The following is a 22,368-nucleotide window of genomic DNA, read 5'->3' as shown; positions in this document are numbered from 1 at the left end:
GAGAATAAACCAGTGGTTACCACACAGGGTAGGGGATAGCAACAGGGAAAGGGAAGTAGGAGGTTCAAACTACTGGGTGTAACATAGGCTCAAGAATGTGTTGTATAACTTGGAGAATATAGCCAATATTTTGTAATAACTATAAATGGAAAGTAACCTTTTAAAGTTTTTTTTAAAATATCTGTATAAGTTTTTTTTAAATATCTGTTTACAAATAGCTATAAATACTAGATGTGTGTTTGAACATCTGCAATAAAGTGTACTGTAATAAATATGTATAGTAAATGGTTACAAGCTTCAATACTTCCGGGAAGAGTAGGCCCTCTCTCTTATTCTTGCTGTGGAAGCGAGCTGAGAAACCTGGGTCAGGCTGTGTGTTTGTGACGACCCTCTCTGCCGTCAGCTCCTCCAGGTTCCCCCTGTCTCCCCGGCCGGATTCTGTGCACAGCACAACTTCAAGCAGCGACTCGCACGACAGTGAAGAGAATTACGTTCCCATGAACCCCAACCTATCCAGTGAAGACTCCGTAAGTAGCGTCTTCTCCTAACATCTCTCTTCCTCAGCAGCCCTTCTGAGTCGTTCGCACTCAACCTTTCTTCCAGTTCATACGTGTTACCCATCCACCTTTCTTTATTTACTCAGGAAAAAGGACAACTTTTTTTTTTTTTTTTTTGGCTCTGTAATATATTTTAATTAATTCCATACTAGAGAGTGAGGAATTTGAATAAGAAGTTAAGGAGAGTTTTAAAAATGCTTTTGAGAAGCAGATCATAAAGTCTAAAACCAATATAGGGTCAGAGTGTAATACTATATCTATAAAGTAAATATAAGTTAGATAAAAATGATAAAAAATTTTCCAGTTGTATTTCTTTTCATATGTACTTGATGTTTGAAACCATTCAAGAAAATGCTTTATACTGGAAGCATTTTATAACGCATTTCTCCAGACTCACATCAGGGTGCTCAGGGTGCTTTATGTATTCATTTACACAAAGGTCTAAAATCAAGCATTCATGAAATGAACCCTTAATATTCATTAAGGGTTGAAAATTAAGTTATGAAATTCACTGAATTAAGCCCCTGAAATTCAAGTTATGGTACATCATTACTAAAGACATATATATTGTGTGTAACAGTAACAAAAATATGTTTAATATTTGTATATATTTTTTTCAAGAATTTTAGAAAAACAAAGCACTACTATGTTTTATTTTTGTTTTTGGCCATAACACAGGGCATGCGGGATCTTAGTTCCGTGACTAAGGAACCAAATGCTTGCTCCCTGCGGTGGAAGTGCAGTCTTAACCACTGGACCACCAGGGAAGTCCCAACTATTTTTTTTTTTCTTTTAATTCACAGAACACTTCACAATAACTCCTAGAATCTTAGGGTTTTTCTAAACTCTTTTGGGAAAACACTGTGTTAAAAACTAGAAGGCAGGCACAGGCTGTTCCCAGCTGAGATTATAGAGCAAACAGACTTTTTTGTCGGCACATAGATTTTAACAGTACTTAAGGATGAAAAAAATTCCAGTTCTGTTAATTATTAGAGTACATTTTAACTAGCAATCCTGAGAAATTCACTTTAGGGACAACTTACTTAGATTAAATGTGTACATCACATGAACTCAAGGGTTCTGTTCATAGCCTGCAACGCTGTGAATAATTCTGTATGTTTTCAGTTAGGGAAATTCCAGGTATGAGCTCTGTCGTTGCATTTGAATACAAAATTTCACATACTCCCACACGCAGTCCAGCTTGGTTTTTTATATGAGCGTGAGATATGGAGTCATTTAGAGAAAAAAATTTCAGTTTTTCATGAATCAGATAAAGGCAGGGTTGGGGGGAAGAATAGCTATTTATACTAACTGAGCAGTAATATTTGCTTGTATTTTTTGTGCCCTGCGTGTTACTATCAGTGCTTTTTTAATGTTTTATTGGCAGTAGTTGATCGATTTGGTTTAAAAACCTCCTCCTGCAATTAGGTCCATCACATGCAGTAATGCAGATTGTCTACTGCATACACCTGCCGTGAGCAGTATGTAGTAGATATGGCAAACCGCACACACACACTGCATTCGAGTACATGCAGCCCAGACCATGGCCTGCGCCCTAGGCTGTGGGTCCTGGGGCAGAACTTTGTTGCCCCAGAAAGGAGCACCTTTTCCTGATTCATAAAAATGTTTCACACAGGCTGTCAGCAGCTCCGTTTACATGTGAGTGAATAAATGCAGTGTTTTCCTAGCAATCATCCTTTCCCTAAATCACGTTTTACTCTGTTTAACCCAAAAGAAATGGAGTAGCAGTATGAAAGAATCAACAGAAGCAGATTTATGCAGCTTTCCAATTGTGTTGTTCATTCAAACAAGTATAAAATTGTCAAGTCGATTACATTGTTATCGTTTTCTTCAAAAGTATGAGCTAACGTGTGAACAATAGTATCTATGCAGTAGAGGGTACAAGGTGAAAGCCCCTAGTAAGCACATAGCATCACCTAGGAGAAGTCAGGAACCTTCTTAGTTAAGGTTAAAAGCAGCAAGGCCTGGGAACAAATCATTTATTGGAGCACGTTTGAAGACTGTCATAATCAGAGTAGAGGGTGTATGCAGGGATATAAATTCACATCATCCTTTCCTTTTTATTTAGCATTGATCGTCATGTTCCTAGTAACCTATTTCTTTTCTTCACTTTTCTGCCTCAGGCTTTTTTGTTCTGGTTCTTCACTGCTTCCTCTGCCTTCCTTTTTTCTTTTTCTTTTCTTAGACAGTAGTCCTTCTATTGTACAGCCTCTGTTAGGGACAGAAAGATGTGGCTAAGAGAAGACAGAAACAACTGGCAAAAATTCCAGACGGTTGAAAAATAGTCTTTGCCAATAGAGTCAGTATTCATAGCCTTTAGTTACCATACTTTAGCATGAAAGCCTTTAAATGTAGAACTTTAAGAGAAAAGTTTAATTTAAGAAGATGTGAGCTCAGGTCCTTTCCACCATTTTGGTCGATCCCTAAAAACAAACAAAAAAAAATTGATCAGAAAACATGGACTATAAGGATCCTATAGTTAAAGAATGTAATTGAGTTCAGATAGCATTGAGGTAGAACTATTCCAACTAACTATAGCTTGACGTCCCAGTCTTAGTCGGAACCAAGTTTTACTCTTCAAACTATTTTTAGCTCGCTTACCTAAGCTTTTTTTTTTTTTTTTTTGGTTGTTGTTGTTTTTACAGTGTATTTTTGGCTGCACTGGGCCCTCACTCTGCATGTGGGCTCTCCAGTTGCAGTGCATGAGCTTCTCATTGTGCTGGCTTCTCTTGTTGTGCAGCATGGGCTTCATTCAGTAGCTGAGGTATGCGGGCTCGGTAGCTGCAACGCCTGGGCTTAATTGCTCCAGGGCATGTGGAATCCTCCCAGACCAGGGATCAAACCCATGTCCCCTGCATTGGCAGGCAGACTCCCAACCACCGGACCACCAGGGAAGTCCCAAAGCTATGTTTTAATCAATTTTTAAAATATTACTTATCAAAAAAATAAATAAATAAAATAAAATATTACTTATCTTTCCCTATCCTAAAATACTATTTTCTGTGGAGACATTTCTTCAAGCTTATATTCTCCTAAAATTAATATTTAGGCTTATATAGATGGCAGACAAGGTAAAGAGCAGTATATCTCATGAATGTTTGACCGTTCACTTTACTGTATTGTACTTTCAGAATCTTTTTGGCAGTAATAGTCTTGATGGAGGAAACAGCCCAATGATCAAGCCCAAAGGAGACAAACAAGTGGAATACCTAGATCTAGATTTAGATTCTGGGAAATCCACACCACCACGTAAGGTAAGTGAAACCTCTTTCTATAAATGTACTTAGCTCATGTATGAAACCTGAAGATCTGTCTCATTTGAGGGAATTCTATTAATATGTTTAAGTTTAGAAAAGTCTATTACTTAATGCCTTTTTATAAATCACAAACAGCAGTTATGCAGATTAATTTATTTTTTCATGTCTAATGGCATGGAAGTTACATATTTTATACTGTCTTAGGGATTATCATTAAAATGTTTGCTTAAAAAATTCTGAAGTTCCACAGTTAATCATGGTCTTCACTCTCTTTCCAATGTTAGTTTACCCAAATTACTCCCTTACTGACTTTGTCCAAAAGTTTTAAGTTTTTTGTTGGTGTTGTTATACTCACAAATTAGATCTTATTATTAGTTGTATTCTTATGATATCATGGAGGGGGAAATGGCAACCCACTCCAGTATCCTTACCTGGAGAATTCCACGAACAGGGGATCCTGGGGGGCTGCAGTCCATGGGGTCGCAGAGAGTCAGACAGTGACTAACACACACACACATTCTTATTATACAGACACTGTTTATTTATTTACACTTTCTTGCATTAGGAGCACAGAGTCTTAGCCACTGGATCACAAGGGAAGTCCCTAATTCTTAAATATAAGAATTCTAAAGTTAGTGGAAAAGCAGAGTACAGTCAGGATAGTGACAGCATCATTAAATTGCAGTCGTTTATGTTATTTTTTGGTGAACCAGTAGAATTTCAGAAGTTATTCACAGCGTGCATGTGCTCCTGTTTTAAGACTGGAGTTCATGCAGAAGCACTCCTTCTGGGGGAACTTATGGGATTTTTTTCCTTTGCTTTTTAGCAAAAGAGCAGCGGCTCAGGCAGCAGTGTAGCCGACGAGAGAGTGGACTATGTGGTGGTTGACCAACAGAAGACCCTCGCTCTGAAAAGCACCCGGGAAGCCTGGACCGATGGAAGGCAATCCACAGAGTCCGAAACACCAGCCAAGAATGTGAAATGAAAAGACTGCTTTAATGTGTCTGAATGAAAGAGGACTGAACTGTAAAGAGAAATCCTGCTTGACCCGAGATAACTTGACCCTTCTACTCTAGGTAGATCCTCAACTAAGTCGAGTTAGAGTCGGAGGACCTTCCAGGCTTCATCAAGCTGTCAAGACTGTAAATGGTGCTTTGTGGTATCGGAACAATTCATCACATGTAAATAATGTGGGAAAATACTATTGTTTGGTTCCCAGAGAAACATTTGTTCTGTAGTTAACACACTTGTAGTATTACTGTATTTATGCACTTTTTCATCTGAAGCGTTGGTTTGGGTATTCCCAAATGGACCTTAACACGATTCTGTTGGGAATTCTTGTTTTTTCCTCAAGAACGATGCTGAGTAACTAAGCTACTTTCCCATTGAGAAATCGCTGTCTGACCTGCAGGATAACAACATGGCATGAGAAGCACGTTCGCAGTCTGCCATTCTACCTGAAACTTCACGGGGTGATCGTTAGCTTAAAATACACAGTGGAGTTGGACTCATCATTCACTGCCTTTCAAAGTGCTGAACATCATGTCCATACTGGCATCAGGACTTAGTTCCCTGGTTCGTGGACATTTAGTTTTCAATGGTGGAACCTTGTTATAGTTTGTTAATTACAGTGTTTTGGGTTCATTGAGTGAAGATTCTGCCGGGTGGGATCTTACACCTTGGAAAGAGTGAATAATGACACTATCAAGTAAGCGTATAAATCACTGATGGCATGCGGTGAGGATGTGCTCTCACGCTTGTTACCATGTATTAAAATTTACGTTATTTGCAAAGTGTAGATTATACAGCTAATCAGGTACGTACCAGGCACTGATGTGCTAATACACTGATCAGGTTTATACAACGAGCTTTAGTTGTGTTCTAGTTAATCCTCTAACGTTGTTGGTTTCCAGTTTGGAATTAATGACACAGTTGATATTCACTGTTAGTTATAGCAACATACTGTGACTTTTAATTAGACAGTCATGCAGATTTATTGCTCTAAGAATGAAATTCTGTCTTTTGACACCATAGTGCCCTTTCTATGGTTTTTAAAAAAACTTTACTTAATATTCTTCTTGGCCTTATCCTATTTAAATCCCTATGCAATTAATGTTTTATATCTGCGTTGTTTTTTTTAATAGATGTTATATAAGTGATTCTCATATGTAGCACCTATTGCTTTTCCAGTAAAAAAAAAAATTAACGATTTTGTACTGTGATTTATATTCACTGCCCCAATTCAAGAAATAGTGGAGCCTTGCTATAATGTGAAATCTTATAGCCATGGACTTCTTCCAACTAGATTTCTGAAACCACCAGAGGTATCATATAATTCTGTCTCACCTATAACATGGTCCTATGACGTGGATATCAAGATCACACATTATATATAGTGAGGCTATAATTTATCTGTCTTGGCTTTGCAATGTAATTTAGAAAGCAGATATAGTTGTTGGTTTGATTGGGTTTTAAGTACGTTACATACAATCTGTTATGTACTGATTTGAGACTTTCTAACAGTTTTTGGAGGGGGCATAGAGATTGGAGAGCCTAGAGCTGAGTCACGTTCCCCCATCCCACTTCAGACCTCTAACTGTTGCCTGAGAACACAGATGTGCCCTGATTTCTGGCCCCGTGGCCACTGTCCTGTGCCTGACTTATGTAATGGGTTTATGTCCCCTCCATGAACTAAAAAATCGTTCATAACAAGATGAATTGTAGACGAATAACATTTGATGCTTTTAAATGTTTGCTTATTTTTAAACAGAAACTAAACCGAGAACTGAATTTTGAGGTGGGTTTTTAAATAAAAAAGATTGTTTGAGTTTGGTGTGTGCAAGTTGTTTTATAATGAAACCACAAAATAAAGGAAAAAATCATTGAAATGTTCCTGAACTATCAAACACACAACACAGTTTTTAGTGTGAGGATACTTACTTGTATTGCATGGAAGATAAGCATATTATGAGATTTAGAACATAACAATAGATATGTGACTAATTCACAGTTAGAAATACTGTTTTAAATGTAACCTATCAGAAAAGCCTAAGGCAATTATGAATATTTTAGTGGAATTTTTCAATATTTTACAAGGTATCATTTTTGAAGACCCACAGTACTAATTTGTAGACATTTTCCCATTAGGCTGAGTAATTTAAGAATTGAAATGTATTAGGCAGTTTGTTAAAGTAATTTACATTAAACACTGGAGTAACAAATTAAATGGAAAGACCATCTCTTACAGAGCTGCTGCTGCTGCTGCTAAGTCGCTTCAGTCGTGTCCGACTCTGTGCGACCCCATAGACGGAAGCCCACCAGGCTCCCCTGTCCCTGGGATTCTCCAGACAAGAACGCTGGAGTGGGTTGCCATTTCCTTCTCCAATGCATGAAAGTGAAAAGTGAAAGGGAAGTCGCTCAGTTGTGTCCGACTCATATCTCCCAAACATTTTTTAGTGCTAGAATCTTTTTTAAGTAAACTTTGTATAAGCCCAATACATAAAGCCTGAAAAGTCCATTTAATCAGTGTAACCATATCTTGAGTCCACATTTATCTACTTGTCTTAGTCCATTACTAAGAATCTCACATTGATTTCTAAGTAACACAAATGTGAAGTTGAGATTATAGTTGGTGAAGCCTCAGCTGCCAGTCTGTTTCTTTGCCTTGTTATTTGAGTACTGTCAAGAGAATTTTGATTCATGCAAATGTAAGTAAGTAAAATAATAGGGTTTAAACACACATTACAGGAGATTCTTTAACTAGAGATAGTTATAGTCGTATTCGCAGTTTATACATAAAGTGAATTATCCTGGTAGTAGAAATTTATACATAAGTGGTCTCCAGTGTGATAGAATTTTTAGTAAGTGTTTAAACTATGCACTTTTATAAAAACAAAATTTGAATCAAACATTTTTAATACCTATATGTGTATACACTGCTGCTGCCGCGTGACTTCAGTCGTGTCCAACTCTGTGCGACCCCATAGACGGCAGCCAACCCGGCATCCCGTCCCTGGGATTCTCCAGGCAAGAACACTAGAGTGGGTTGCCGTTTCCTTCTCCAATGCAGGAAAGTGAAAAGTGAAAGGGAAGTCGCTCAGTTGTGTCCGACTTTTAGCGACCCCATAAATACACATATGCGAGCATGCTCAAATTGTGTCTGACTCTTTGCAACTCCATGGACTGTAGGCCCCCCAGACTCCTCTGTCCATGGAATTTTCCAGGCAAGAATACTGGAGTGGGTTGCCATTTCCTTCTCCGGGGGATCTACCTGACCCAGGGATCAAACCCATGTCTCTTGTGCCTCCTGCATTAAAGGCAGATTCTTTACCGTTAAGCCATTGGGAAAACAGACCCCTTAATATCCTTAATCACCTACAAGAAGCTGAGTTTTGGCCAGACATGTGTTGAATACCACTTGTTAACCATGTAACAGTTGAGTTATAAATCTGAAGTCTTTTTCTACCACGTTTATGCTCTCTCCCTTCTAGTCTTTCTTTTGAAAAACTACAATTTCATGAAAGTTTGAATACCAGTGTGCAATGCCACTTTAAAAAATCAAAATTTGAACTTGAACAATTTAAGCTACTTAACCCACAGGAGGTATCACTCAGTAAGCTATAAAAATGGTTTTTATCTACATGCTATACATTTTCATCTTTATTTTTCATCAATACTGTATAAGCCACTGTGAGCATTTTAGAGACTTCCATAAAGGTACTATGAGTGTGTGTATGTATATATAGCATTGTATTTAATCATAGACTAATTTGATACAGAAATACTGCCATGCTTGTACATTAATGTCATATGTCATAATTCCCTCTGAATTCTGTATTTAACCCAGGGAAGCTTATAATCTTCATATTCGTAAACTCAGTCAAACTGGAAATTGAACCCCAGTGTTTGTTTTTCTACTAGCAGGAAGTTGCCTGCATTCCCCCTCTAGCAAAAACAGTATTTTTTATGTTTTGTTTGGCTATTAACTATTTTATGCCTATACACTATACCTTAGGCATAATGCTCAGATACTCCCAAACACTCTTACTGCCTCTTTATTTGACCCATTGAAAGTATCAGTGTTAGTATTTCAAATGAAGTATCTTTTTAAAAATGTGTTGTGTTAGCCTTAAAATTTTTAGAAACAACAATGTGGGCCAATTGTTTTTATTCCTGTCTTTGGGTCATTGCGGTTGGTCTTACCCTCCATTGTTAGATAAACAGTCAGCTTTTTAACAGGATTGACATAACATGACCAAACCAAGTGGATCCAGAGAGAGAGGGTCATACTCCAGAAAAACAATAACATCTGCTTTATGTAAATCTGTACATAATTTAAAATACTAACAACTGTGAGATGAAAAGCCATGGTGCAAATGAATATTTTAGACATCATGGACTTGTGATGATGAAAAATCACTTGTCAGGTTTTGAGATGATTGGTTTAAATCTAATAAATATGTTTATATATTACTGCAACTTGAAATAATTCATCCTCCATAGATTTATCTTTCTTTAGGTTCAGTATAATGTATATTATGAGTTTCAACAGTCTGTTTCATCAAGGGATTAACCTAGCTTCTCGCTTCCTTTACTAAAATGACATGGCTTTGTGTGAGTTCTTGTAACTTAAATCGATTGTGGATAACCATCCCAAATTTCCACAGCAGAATCTTATGTATAAATTTATTTCTCCCTTCTTGCACATCCTTTTTTGTAAAGATGCAATTGTAGATAATTTCTGCTACCAAATAAAACTTTTCAAACAATTTGGTTTCAAGACCTTAGTTAATTTGGATAGTGGACCAATAAGGATGTGTAAATTTCTATTTTCAACCCTTCCTTAGAATCTTTATCTAAGTCAAAAACACGATTCTTCTGTTAACTATGCCTCCCAGTTCTGCTATTAGAGGGTCATTCATTCTCTACAACAAAGATCCCACTGACTGAATGAGTGTTAGTTGCTCAGTCGTGTCCAACTCTTTGCAACCCCATGGACTGTAGCCCACCAGGCTCCTCCGTCATGGAATTCTCCAGGCAAGAATACTGGAATGGGTTGCCATTTCCTTCTCCAGGGAATCTTTCCGACCCAGGGATCAAACTCAGGTCTCCTGCATTGCAGGAAATGTGGATTCTTTACCATCTGAGCCACCAGGGAAACCCCAAATATTCCACTAAACCATGCTTAAATGTTACAGTCATGCTGTAACTAAATACAAAAACCTCCTGAGACTGTCGCCCCATGCATGTCGCCCCATGCATTATTTCTTCATCTACTCAGTGCTAGCAGCACTTTGTTGAGTAAAAGGCCAGTAAGTAAGAACCTTTGGGTCAGGAAACACATGTCCAACATGACTTGGGAAATTGCTAACAGGATAGACTTTTCCATTTCTAGGAACATTTTCAGACACCTCCAGTACTTCATTAGACCACAAGAATTACCGTAAGTTGTGGCATTTTGCAACTCTGACTGTCATTAGATCACATTTGGGAAGTTTGAGAGGGTGACATTTCTGAAATCATTCTTCCCCATCTGTCTGTCCCCCTGTACATGGTGAAATCTCTGGATATTTGCATATACCTTCTTTGGGGGAAAAGCTGCTTCTCTGATACCAGTACATGTTTTGAATTAGAGTTTTGCTAGGAGAGTTTTCTGGAGAATAATTTGGCCATTCTGTGAATGCATATTATTGCATATTTAAAAACTGAGTCAGTAGCAGAAGGCATTTTATTAGCTCTCATGGTGAGTCACATTCTCCCCTTAGATTCTGTTTTAATATTATACAGTTACTTATTAATAAACACCTATAGAAAATTAAGTTTCTGAAGTTTGTTCCTATAATTCACTAGATAGGATTTATTCCTACTAATCATGGTTGTGTTGGTGGTTCACTCATGGCTCAGTGTGTCTCTGATTTTGTGTGTGATTCCCAGAGTATTTGGAGGACTCAATATGTGGTGGTACAGAAAACAGAGAAGTCAAATAAATGTTTTAAAAGCCTACTTTCTCAGGTAGGGTATCAAATGATTAATGTGTCAGCTTGACTAAGCTGTGGTGCCCATGTGTTTGTTGAAACACTGGTATAGATGTTGCTGCAAAAATGCTGTGTAGATGTGTTTAACATAACAATCAATTTAGGCAAAGCCCATCACCCTCCAGAGGGTGGGTGGGCCTCATCCAATTAGTTGAATGCCTTCAAAGCAAAAACTGAAGTTTCCTACCAAAGAAGGAATTTTTGCCTCAAGACTGTAACATAGAAATCCTGTGTGAATTTGCAGCCTGCTGATTTACTGTACGAATTTCAAACTTGCCACCTCACAATTGTTCCTTAGAATCTCTTGAGGAGATGGACAGAGAGATGGACAAATAGATTATATTGGTTCTATCTCAGTAGTTAAATAGATACACGGATGGACAGATAGATAGATTCTTTCTCTGGAGACCCTTGTTAATTCATTATTCTGAGATATCTATGTATTTATAGAGAGCAAACAATGATTTTGAGGTTTAATTTGAAATGCAAGTTACAAATACAGTTTGGATATGTTGACAATCTACTCCAAAAATGTTTTCTGAAATTAAAGTGTTGATGAATTTCTGAAGCCATTTACTTACAGGGAAACAGATTTCCACTTCTGTGGACCATAATTTTTTTTTTTTTTCTTTCAGGAATCATTATATTAGCATCCCCAAGGAGAGAGAACAGAATGCTAAGAGGAACAGGAAGATTACTGGATTCTTGTTGGATGGTATACAGGATCCTATTACGAACACAAGTTCATTTGCTGCACTTTTTTGGTAGTCTTGGCCCTTGTCACATGCTATGACTTTAATATGCTTATTTAATTATCCTTGCTTTAAATTTCCCTTTTATATGTAGAACACAAACCCTATATACCTAAAAACAGTCTGAAAATTGCTTATTTCAATCTTTAAATCAATAACTTTGGAATTCAGACTAAGAACAGTTTTTCCAGATTTTGATTCAACTGGATGATGGCCTATTAAAAACTAAATCACTTCACCAGAGTAGCTGCTACTCATGTAGCATTAGGCTAGGTGCCGTGGGAGATGCAGAAGAAATCTGCATCAGTCTTAATCTTTACAAAGATATGTGTAAAATAAATGATATGGGATGGTAAATAGTTACTTCTGAAGTACCAACAGTGAGGTACTGAGGCAAAGACTGGTAAAATATAGTAGGTCAAAAGCTTCATAGAAGTGGACATTGAGCCAAACTTTGGATGATTGGCAAGAAGGAAAAAGAAGGCATTCTCCACAAAGAAGAACAATATGGACAATTCACTTATCAGTCTGCTATTAGTTTAATTTTCTGAGAAGAGGGGTGTAAAAATAGAAGAAAAGAAGTAGAATGCAGAGAACTGTGTTATGTATTAGATGTGTGTGCTCAGTCATGTCTGACTCTTTACGGCCCCATGGACTGTAGCCCATAAGGCTCCTCTGTCCGTGGGATTTTCCAGGCAAGAATACTGGAGCAGGTTGCCATGCCCTCCTCCAGGGCATCTTCTTGACCCAGGGATTGAACCCACATCTGTCTCTTTTGCACTGCAGGCAGATTCTTATACCACTGAGCCACCTGGGAAGCCCCTGTGTGTTAGATGGAAGGTTATAAATATTGTGTTAATCATTTAATGCTATGTAACAAACCAAAATGCAGTGGCTTAAAAAATCATCGTCATCATCCATTCTCAGTTTTCCACAGTCAGAAGTTAAGGAGTATCTTGGCTTGGCAATTCTGGCTCAGTTTCTAGTGAAATGAAGTCGAATCAGTTGAGACTGCAGTACTCTTGAGATGAAGGATGTGTTCCCAAGGAGCTTAAACCACATAGCTGGGAAGTGGCCAGAGGCCTGTGTCATCTTCACATGGACTTCTTCCAGAGCTGCTTGAGTATCCTCATGGCATGGCTGCTGGCTCCACCCAAGCTAGTGATCCCGGAGACCCAGCAGAGGCTTCCATGCCTTTTGTGACCTGGGTTTGGAAGCCTCACACTGTCACGCTCTCTACTGGGCCATCTGGTCTACTCCCTATTCATTGTGGGAGGAGACACACAAGGATGTGAATACCAGGAACGAGGGTTACTGGAAGAATCTTAGAGGCTAGTTTTCACACAGTTGAGTGTTAAGAGATGACACCAAAAGTAGATGGCCTTAAGGACCAAGGAACTCAAGTTTATCGAGAATTAAGAACTTTAAGGTGTTAGAATATCTTACTACTCTACTGGAAAGAGTAACCCACAGGAAGTCAGGAAATAGCCCTGAACCTGCATCTGTGAGTTTAGCTGTGGGTCCTTGTAAATTACAAAGCTATTCAACAGATATTGAGACACTTTATTTTTTTAATATTTATCATTTATTTGTTTACTTTCACTGGGTCTTAGTTGCAGCATGTTGAATTTTCAGTTGCCACATGTGAACACTTTAGTTACAGGATATGGGATCTAGTTCCCTGACCAGGAATCAAACCTGGGCCCCCTGCATTGGGAGCACAGAGTCTTAGCCACTGGACCAACAGGGAAGTCTTGAGACACTGTGTTTTATATTTACTCTAACTTAATCCCATGACACTGCCGAGTAGTCACATTATTCTCTCCAACCTTCAAGTTCCAGCATAAACAATTCCTCAAGGCCTTCCCTCAACTCCCCCACCCAGAGATGCTCACTCCTCCCTTTGAAAGGCTCAATACTGGTAAGTCTCTTCTTTCTTTTTGTATTTGGCTTTTGTGATAGGATATTAATTTGCTAGGGCTGCAATCTCCAAGTACCACAGACTGGGGAACTTAAATAATGGATTTATTTTTTCACAGTTCTGGAGGCTGGCAGTTCAAGGTCAAGGTGTAGGCATATTTAGTTTCTTCTGAAGCTTCTTTCATTGGTTTGTAGATGGCTGCCATCTCACTTGGCCTTTTCCCTGGACATGGGAACCCTGGTGTCACATTCTGTCATTATAAGGACACCAGCCATATTGAATGAGACCCCCATCTTTATGACTCATTTAACCTTAACTTTTTGTTTAAAAGCCCCCATCTCCAAAAACATATTCCTAGGTATGGGGGTTGAGTCTTCAATATGAATTTTGGGACATGTTCAGTTCATAATAATTAGCTATGTTTAGCTCATCAACCTAGCTGCATGCACCTTAGAATAAAAACTATGTTTTATCAAATATCTGTCTCATCCATCACATCCCCAGCAAGAAAAGATAGCACACTCTGAGGAGCAACTGAAGACAGTTGAATGAAGAAACGATTGCAAATCTGTGCATTGGGTGAAGGGAACCAACAAGGGGTGGTTAAAAAACCCTTAGTGACAGTAAGACGTCACCACCACTTTTAGATCTAAGGGGCAAATGGAAGGTGCTTCTGCTGACAACCCAGCAAGAGCTGTCCACCAGCAGACACTTGAGTCTTAGGTAGAAGGACACAACCACTCCCAAATGCAGACCAGCCGTGAGGGAGTGAGGTTACCTCTCCTGTGACTTGCCAGTGGCTAAAAGCAACCAGCACCCCAGGAGACGTACAATGCATGGAGGTCATCTTCTCAGGGCAAATGGCAAGGCAGAGAAGGCTAAGAGCCAACAGAGAAAATCCTTCACAACCTTCGTATTTTCATGGTTTCATATTCACATATCAAACCATCAAAGAAAGGGTCTGCGGAAGATTAGCTTGCTTAAACACCTGATCAAAGCTCTTTCTAGACAAAGGTCTGTATAGTCAGAGCTATAGCTTTTCCAGTAGTCACATACGGATGTGACAGTTGGACCGTTAAGGTCAAGCACCAAAGAATTGATACTTTCAAATTGTGGTGCTGGAGAAGACTCTTGGGTATCCCTTGGATAGCATCCTAAAAGAAATCACCCCTGAATATTCACTGGAAGGACTGATGCTGAAGTTGAAGCTCCAATACTTTGACCACCTGATGTGAAGAGCCAACTAATTGGAAAAGACCCTGATACTAGGAAAGATTGAGGGCAGGAGGAGAAGGGGACGACAGAGGATGAGAGGGTTGGATGGCATCACCAACTCAACAGACATGAGTTTGAGAAAACTCCAGGAGACAGTGAAGGGCAGGGAAGCCTGGCATGCTGCAGTCTATGGAGTCGCGAAGAGTCGGACATGACTTAGGGACTGAACAGCAACAACCTGTACTTCAGAAGAAGTAAAAAATGAAAACTACATTTCCCAGACTTCCTTGCAGCTAGCGCTCGGCCCATCACCCAGTTTCCACCAGTCACATTCACTTAAATTCAGAAACAGTTCAATGGAGAGGGAGGCAGAACTCTGCCAAGCATCATTACTGTTAAATCTAGCCACTTACATTTAGTAGGTGAAGCAGCGTGTTCCTGATCCCTGGCTGACAGCTAAGATGGTGAATTCTGGGAGCCATCGTCTGCAGTGCCTCCCTGCACCCTCACGGAAGCATGGGCAAGTGATCCTGGAATCAGCCACTAGTGAAGTGGTTTCCTGAATCCAAATCTCTGATTGTTTCCAAGTCTGGCCCTTTGGTGGCATTGTCCTGAGAATCATTTCTAAAGGTCATACACACCTGTCAGTGACTGTAAACTCTTTATTCTCTATTTTGTTTAAAATTGCTAGAGTGGCTTACCTCTGTTGAAAATTACATTGGGGTCATTTTCTGCCCCTTGCATTCTGGAATAGTTTTCCTATTCTCATATTGCAAAACTGTATAATTAAATAAAATTGAGGGGAAGGGGTAGGAGTTAAGAGGAAAACACTCTCAAATTGTGTTACTTCCCTTTCTTTGCCTGCAAATGTGCAGCTGGATTCTGCTTTCTGCACTGACTGCTGTTATAAATATCTTCCCAGGTGTCAAACATGTATCTGATTTGTCATCTTTAAAGACTGCATAATATTGTTGTAAGTATTTTAAAATGCTCAATGATAAGATCCAATTTGGATACAGGTGTGGGAAGTGAAACACTAGCATATACTACTACTGGGAGCATAAATCGGTACAACTTTTTTTAAAGAGCAGTTTATTATTAAAATTTTAATGTCTTAAAACTATATTTAACCGTATAGCAACCATATAGTAATTCCTTCCTGAATATGAAGGAATTAACCCTGAAGATTGGTGGCTCAGTGGTAAAGAATCTGCCTGCAATGCAGAAGACCACCTGCAAAACGCAGGAGACATGGGCTCAATCCCTGGCTCAGAAAGATTCCCTGGAGAAGGGAATGGCAACCCACTTCAGTATTCTTGCCTGGGAAAGCCCACGGACAGAGGAGCCTGGCAGGATACAGTTCATGGGGTCACAAGAGTTGGAGGTGACTTAGTGACTAAAGCACCACCACCAACCCTGAAGAATTAAACGTGCACAGTAATTTATTTCCAAGGAGTTGGAAGTGTATCCAACAGTGGAAGGCTGGTTAAATTGTGCATACATATGTATGTAGTCGTTTACAATATACAACAATAATCTTCAAGTGTGTTCCTCGATAAGAGAAACCTCTGAAATAAAAGGGAATCCAAGTTTGTGAGATCCAATGCCTTTTCACCTTGCTTTAATTAGGGTGCTTCTGTTTCCATGTTGGAAGATAAGTGTAAGATTCTGTTTGAAAAATAGTTTCTGCTACTGGAAAACATTCTAACCATTGTAATAAAAGAATATTTGATGTCATCAATGGTTTTTCAATATATACTGCTATGTAAAAATTGTCTACATAACTAAGCATAATATAAGCCTATGTTTGTATGTAACTAATAGGATTAAAACAGTCAGATATCCCTACAGATATTACAGAGATTAAAATAATAATTAAAAAGATATTATGGGCAACCTTAGGCAAATAAATTTGAAATTTTTATAAAATGAGCAAATTGCTACTAAAAAAAAAAAACACTACAGCTAAGAAAAAAAGTTTTGAATAGTCCTGTATCAACTGAAATGAATTATCAACTAAAATGAATTTTATAGTTAAAAACCTTTTTTACAAAGAGAATTCTGGGCTCAGATAAAATCTCTAATAGATATTACCAAATATTTAAGAAAGAATGCCAATCCTACATGAGTTAAAGAATACAAGGTAATATACCACATTAGTAAAATAAAAGGGAAAATACACACAGTCATTTTAACTAATGCAGAAAACCTGTTGATAATTTCAATATCTATGTTTAGTTTCACATATACTAAAAACAAAACTCTTCGTAACATGAAGTAAAAAGAAAAAAACAGAAATGTATTACCAAGAAAAAAATATCTATTTAAAAAATCCATCAGCAAACATGACACTTCATAAGGTGAAATATTGACAACTTTCTCCTTGAGACCTAAAACAAGACCAGTATGTCCACTGTTAGCATTTTCATTCATTACTGAACTAAGGGACCCTATCAGTGAGAAGTAGAAGATTTGAACAAAATAAATAAAACTGCTATTATTCACAATGATATGATTGTGTGTGTAGAAAATTCAAGCAAATCTATAGACAAAAGATTGCTAGAGACAAAGTTAATAGGCAAAAATGAATCATATTTTTATGAACCCATGGTATATAATTTAAATACAAATTTTTAAAAGACGAAGATTATGACATATCAAAAACATCAAATACTTAGGAATATATTTAAAATAGAATGTGCAACGCCTCTACTATAAACATTAATATATACTGTTGAATTCAGTTTTCCTAATATTTTGTTGAGGATTTTTGGGTCTATGTTCACTGGTGATATTGGCCTCTATGTTTTCTTAGTCCCCAAACAATGATGAAGACCTTTGTTGATGTATTCCTGGCACTCACAAGGCAGATTATTTATACAATCATCTTGACTAGGAATGCACTGATCCTATGCCCTCAGTTCAGTTCAGTTCAGTTGCTCCTGGAGCTTGCTCAAACTCATGTTCATTGAGTTGGTGATGCCATCCAACCATCTCATCCTCTGTCGTCCCCTTCTCCTCTGCCCTCAATCTTTCCCAGCATCAGGGTCTTTTCAAATGAGTCAACTCTTCGCATCAAGTGGCCAAAATATTGGAGTTTCAGCTTCAACATCAGTCCTTCCAATGAACACCCAGGACTGATCTCCTTTAGGATGGACTGGTTGGATCTCCTTGCAGTCCATGGGACTCTCAAGAGTCTTCTCCAACACCACAGTTCAAAAGCATCAATTCTTCAGCACTCAGCTTTCTTTATAGTCCAACTCTCACATCCATACATGACTACTGGAAAAACCATAGCCTTGACTAGATGGACCTTTGTGGACAAAGTAATGTCTCTGCTTTTTAACATGATGTCTAGGTTTGTCATAGCTTTTCTTCCAAAGAGCAAGGGTCTTTTAATTTCATGGCTGCAATCACTATCTGCAGTGATTTTGGAGCTCAAGAAAATAAAATCTGTCACTGTTTCCACTGTTTCCCCATCTATTTGCCATGAAGTGATGGGACCAGATGCCATGATCTTCGTTTTTTGAATGTTGAGTTTTAAACCAGCTTTTTCACTCTCCTCTATTGTTCTAGGTTAACTATAAAACTTTCGCAATGGCCCCTTGGCAGTATGGAGTGCAGGTATGAATGCTTTGGGATCATTGTCCACCCAGTCCCACCCTGAAAGTAAGTTACCCTAGAATACACTGATCCATTGATTATATGGAACTGCCTGTCTCATTTTTTTGGTCTCAGGAGGTCTTCTCAGTTCAGTGGGCACTTTTCATTCCCTCTGTCTTCCAATGCATAACAACCACTACACCATGTGTAAACCTTGAAAGGGGAAAAAGCTATATAAAACGTTTTAGGAGCAAATAGAAAATTGTAAGTGGGCTAGAAGCTAAGCAATATTGAGGAATTAGTCAATATTCTCAGGTGGAGTATTATGGTACTGTAGTTGAAGTTGGATAACCTTCATCAAATATATGCATGTTGAAATACTTAAAGTGAGAGCATCTAAAAAAAAAAAATCCTGAAACAACTGAAAAAATTGCTCACAATATATACATTTGTAGAGAAACAGATTTAAATAAAGCAAAATATTAATAATTGTTGTTAAGGGAGTAAGTACTTTTTGCAATATTCTTTAACCTTTCTGTTGAAGACTTTGGTTGTAGAAAATTGAAAAATAATTGAAAAGGGGGGGCAGTCCTAAGATGGAGGAGGAATAGGACAGGGAGACCACTTTCTCCCTCACAAATTCATCAAAAGAACATTTAAACGCTGAGTAAATTCCACAAAACAACTTCTGAATGCTGGCAGAGGACATCAGGCACCCAGAAAAGCAGCCCATTGTCTTCGAAAGGAGGTAGGAAAAAATATAAAAGACAAAAATAGAGACAAAAGAGGTAGGCACAGAGCTCTGTCCCAGGAAGGGAGTCTTAAAAAGAGAGAAGTTTCCAAACACCAGGAAACACTCTCACTGCCGAGTCTGTGGCGAGCCTTGGAAGCACAGAGGGCAACATAACAGGGAGGGAAAATAAATAAATAATTAAAACCCACAGATTACGAGCCCAATGGTAACTCCCCCAGCGGAGAGGCAGCATAGACGCCTGCACCCCCCACTAGCAAGCGGGGGCTGGGTAGGGAGGCGTGGGCTGCATCGCTTAGAGTAAGGACCGGGCCTAAATGCCCCGAGGGCAATCTGAGGGAGCTAACTTGGGCTCGCAAACCAGACTGCAAGATAGCTACCACCTGCAAAGCCAGCCCTAACCTAAGACACCACCAGGCCCACGCACAGAACAAAGGACTGAACAGAGATAGCCGGCTGCAGACCATCCCCCTCTGGTGACAGGCAGCCAGAGCTGGAAGGGGGCAATCACAGCCCCAGAGAGACATTATCTACCAAACTGCAAGCAGGCTTCTTTGCTAACTAAGACTTCTTGGGGTTCTGGACAGTCAACATCCAGCTGAGAAGGTGCGCTGGTTGTACACCCAGAAAACTGAGCAGCAGGGACGGGGGAGGCAATAAGTCGCAGTGACTGTGCTCACCAAACACCTCATCACATGAGCTGCTCGGACCTGGGAAGGGCACAAAATGCAGGCCCAACCGAGTCTGCGCCTCTGAGGACTACCTGAGTGCCTGAACCTGAGCAGCTTAGACCTGGGAGGTGCATGCAGCCCAGGGCCAGCCTTGGATGGTTCCCAGCAGAGCAATCTAGGGCCTGAGCTGTGTGGGAAGGGAGGGTGCACGTGCCACGAGCGGGGGCAGGCCCAGTGTGGCTGAGACACTGCGAGCACACGCCAGAGTTAGTTTGCAGCATCCTCCCTCCCCACAGTGCGACTGAACAAGTGAGCCTAAAAGAAAGTGTCCACCACTGCCGCCTTTGTGTCAGGGCAGAAATCAGACGCTGAAGAGACCAGCAAACAGAAGAAGCTAAAACAGAGGGAACGGCCTTGGAAGTGACAGGTGCAATAGATTAAAACCCTGTCGTTAGTACCGACTACATGGGAAGGGGCCTATAGATCTTGAGAAATATAAGTGGACCAAGAAACTATCCAAAAATGAACTGACCCCACAATACCCACAACAACACCAGAGAAAGTCCTAGATATATTTTTACTATTTTTATGATCATTCTTTTTTTTTTAATTTTTTTTAAACTTTTAAGTCCTCTATTACTCCTTTAATTTGCACTTTTATAACCTACTATTAGTTTGCAAAAAAAGACCCTAGTTTTTAAAAGCAAACTTCATATATATATATATTTTTTTAATAATTTTTGTAACTTTTTTTTCCTCTTTCTTTTTTTTTCTTCTTTTCTTTAATGTTGTATTTTTGAAATGCCAAACTCTACTCTAGATTTTTAATCTGTGCTTTTTGGTATTTGTTATCAATTTTGTACCTTTACGAACCCAATCTTCAGTACCCATTTTTACTTGGGAGTGAGATTACTGGCTTGACTGCTGTCTCCTTCTTTGGACCCTCCTTTTTCTCCACCAGGTCGCCTCTGTCTCCTCCCTACCCTCTCTCTTCTCTATCCAACTCTGTGAATCTCTGTGTGTTCCAGACGTTGGAGAACACTTAGGGAACTGATTACTGGCTGGATCTGTCTCTCTCCTTTTGATTCCCCCCTTTTATCCTCCTGGCCACCTCTGTCTCCTTCCTTCCTCTTCTCTTCTCTGTATAACTCCATGAACATCTCTGAGCGGTCCAGTTGTGGAGTGCCCATAAGGAAGTGATTACTGGCTAGCTTGCTCTCTCCTCTATTGATTCCACCTCATCTCATTCGGGTCACCTCTAACTCCCTCCTCCCTCTTCTCTTCTCCATGTAACTCTGTGAACCTCTCTGGGTGTCCCTCACTGTGGAGAAACTTTTCATTTTTAACCTAGATGTTTTATCAATGGTGCTGTATAGAAGGAGAAGTCTTGAGACTACTGTAAAAATAAGACTGAAAACCAGAAGCAGGAGGCTTAAGTCCAAACCCTGAGAACACCAGAGAACTCCTGACTCCAGGGAACATTAATTGACTGGAGCTCATCAAATGCCTCCATAGCTACACTGAAACCAAGCACCACACAAGGGCCAACAAGTTCCAGAGCAAGACATAGTACACAAATTCTCCAGCAACACAGGAACACAGCCCTGAACTCCAATATACAGGCTGCCCAAAGTTACTCCAAAACCATTGACATCTCATAACTCATTACTGGACACTTCTTTGCACTCCAGAGAGAAGAAACCCAGCTCCACCCACCAGAACACTGACACAAGCTTCCCTAACCAAGAAACCTTGACAAGCCACTTGTACAACCCCATCCACAGTGAGGAAACTCCACAATAAAGTGAACTCCACAAACTGCCAGAATACAGAAAGTCCACCCCAAAATCAGCAATATAAACAAGATGAAGAGACAGAGGAATACCCAGCAGGTAAAGGAACAGGATAAATGCCCACCAAACCAAACAAAAGAGGAAGAGATAGGGAATCTACCTGATAAAGAATTCCAAATAATGATAGTGAAAATGATCCAAAATCTTGACATCAAAATCAAATCACAGATAAATAGCCTGGAGACAAGGATTGAGAAGAAAGGTTTAACAAGGACCTAGAAGAAATAAAAAAGTCAATAAATAATGAATAATGCAATAAATGAGATCAAAAACACTCTGGAGGCAACAAATAGTAGAATAACAGAGGCAGAAGATAGGATTAGTGAATTAGAAGATAGAATGGTAGAAACAAATGAATCAGAGAGGAAAAAGAAAAACGAGTTAAAAGAAATGAGGACAATCTCAGAGACCTCCAGGACAGTGTTAAACACCCCAACATTCGAATCATAGGAGTCCCAGAAGAAGAAGACAAAAAGAAAGACCATGAGAAAATACTTGAGGAGATAATCGTTGAAAACCTCCCTAAAATGGCGTAGGAAATAATCACCCAAGTCCAAGAAACCCAGAGAGTCCCAAACAGGATAAACCCAAGGCAAAACACCTCAAGACACATATTAATCAAATTAACAAAGATCAAACACAAAGAACAAATATTATTAAAAGCAGCAAGGGAAAAACAACAAATAACACACAAGGGGATTCCCATAAGGATAACAGCTGATCTTTCAATAGA

At 39.2% G+C, this 22,368-nt stretch overlaps 1 protein-coding gene across 8 annotated transcripts in view; it reads left to right on the top strand.

Moving 5' to 3' along the window:
• GAB1 (GRB2 associated binding protein 1) overlaps positions 1–6,662 on the top strand; it is a 126,981-nt gene extending 120,319 nt beyond the window's left edge. For all 8 annotated transcript variants that reach the window (XM_055550255.1, XM_055550253.1, XM_055550254.1 and 5 more), the window contains 3 exons: positions 404–527; positions 3,710–3,832; positions 4,662–6,662. In XM_055550255.1, the coding sequence (XP_055406230.1) occupies positions 404–527; positions 3,710–3,832; positions 4,662–4,820 (406 nt within the window). In that variant the 3' untranslated portion in view covers positions 4,821–6,662. The remainder of the gene's footprint in view (positions 1–403; positions 528–3,709; positions 3,833–4,661) is intronic.
• Positions 6,663–22,368: the final 15,706 nt, after the last annotated feature.

Source organism: Bubalus kerabau, chromosome 16 (genome assembly GCF_029407905.1).
Source record: "Bubalus kerabau isolate K-KA32 ecotype Philippines breed swamp buffalo chromosome 16, PCC_UOA_SB_1v2, whole genome shotgun sequence".
Lineage (NCBI taxonomy): Eukaryota > Metazoa > Chordata > Mammalia > Artiodactyla > Bovidae > Bubalus > Bubalus kerabau.
This window is presented reverse-complemented; position numbering and strand designations above follow the sequence as displayed.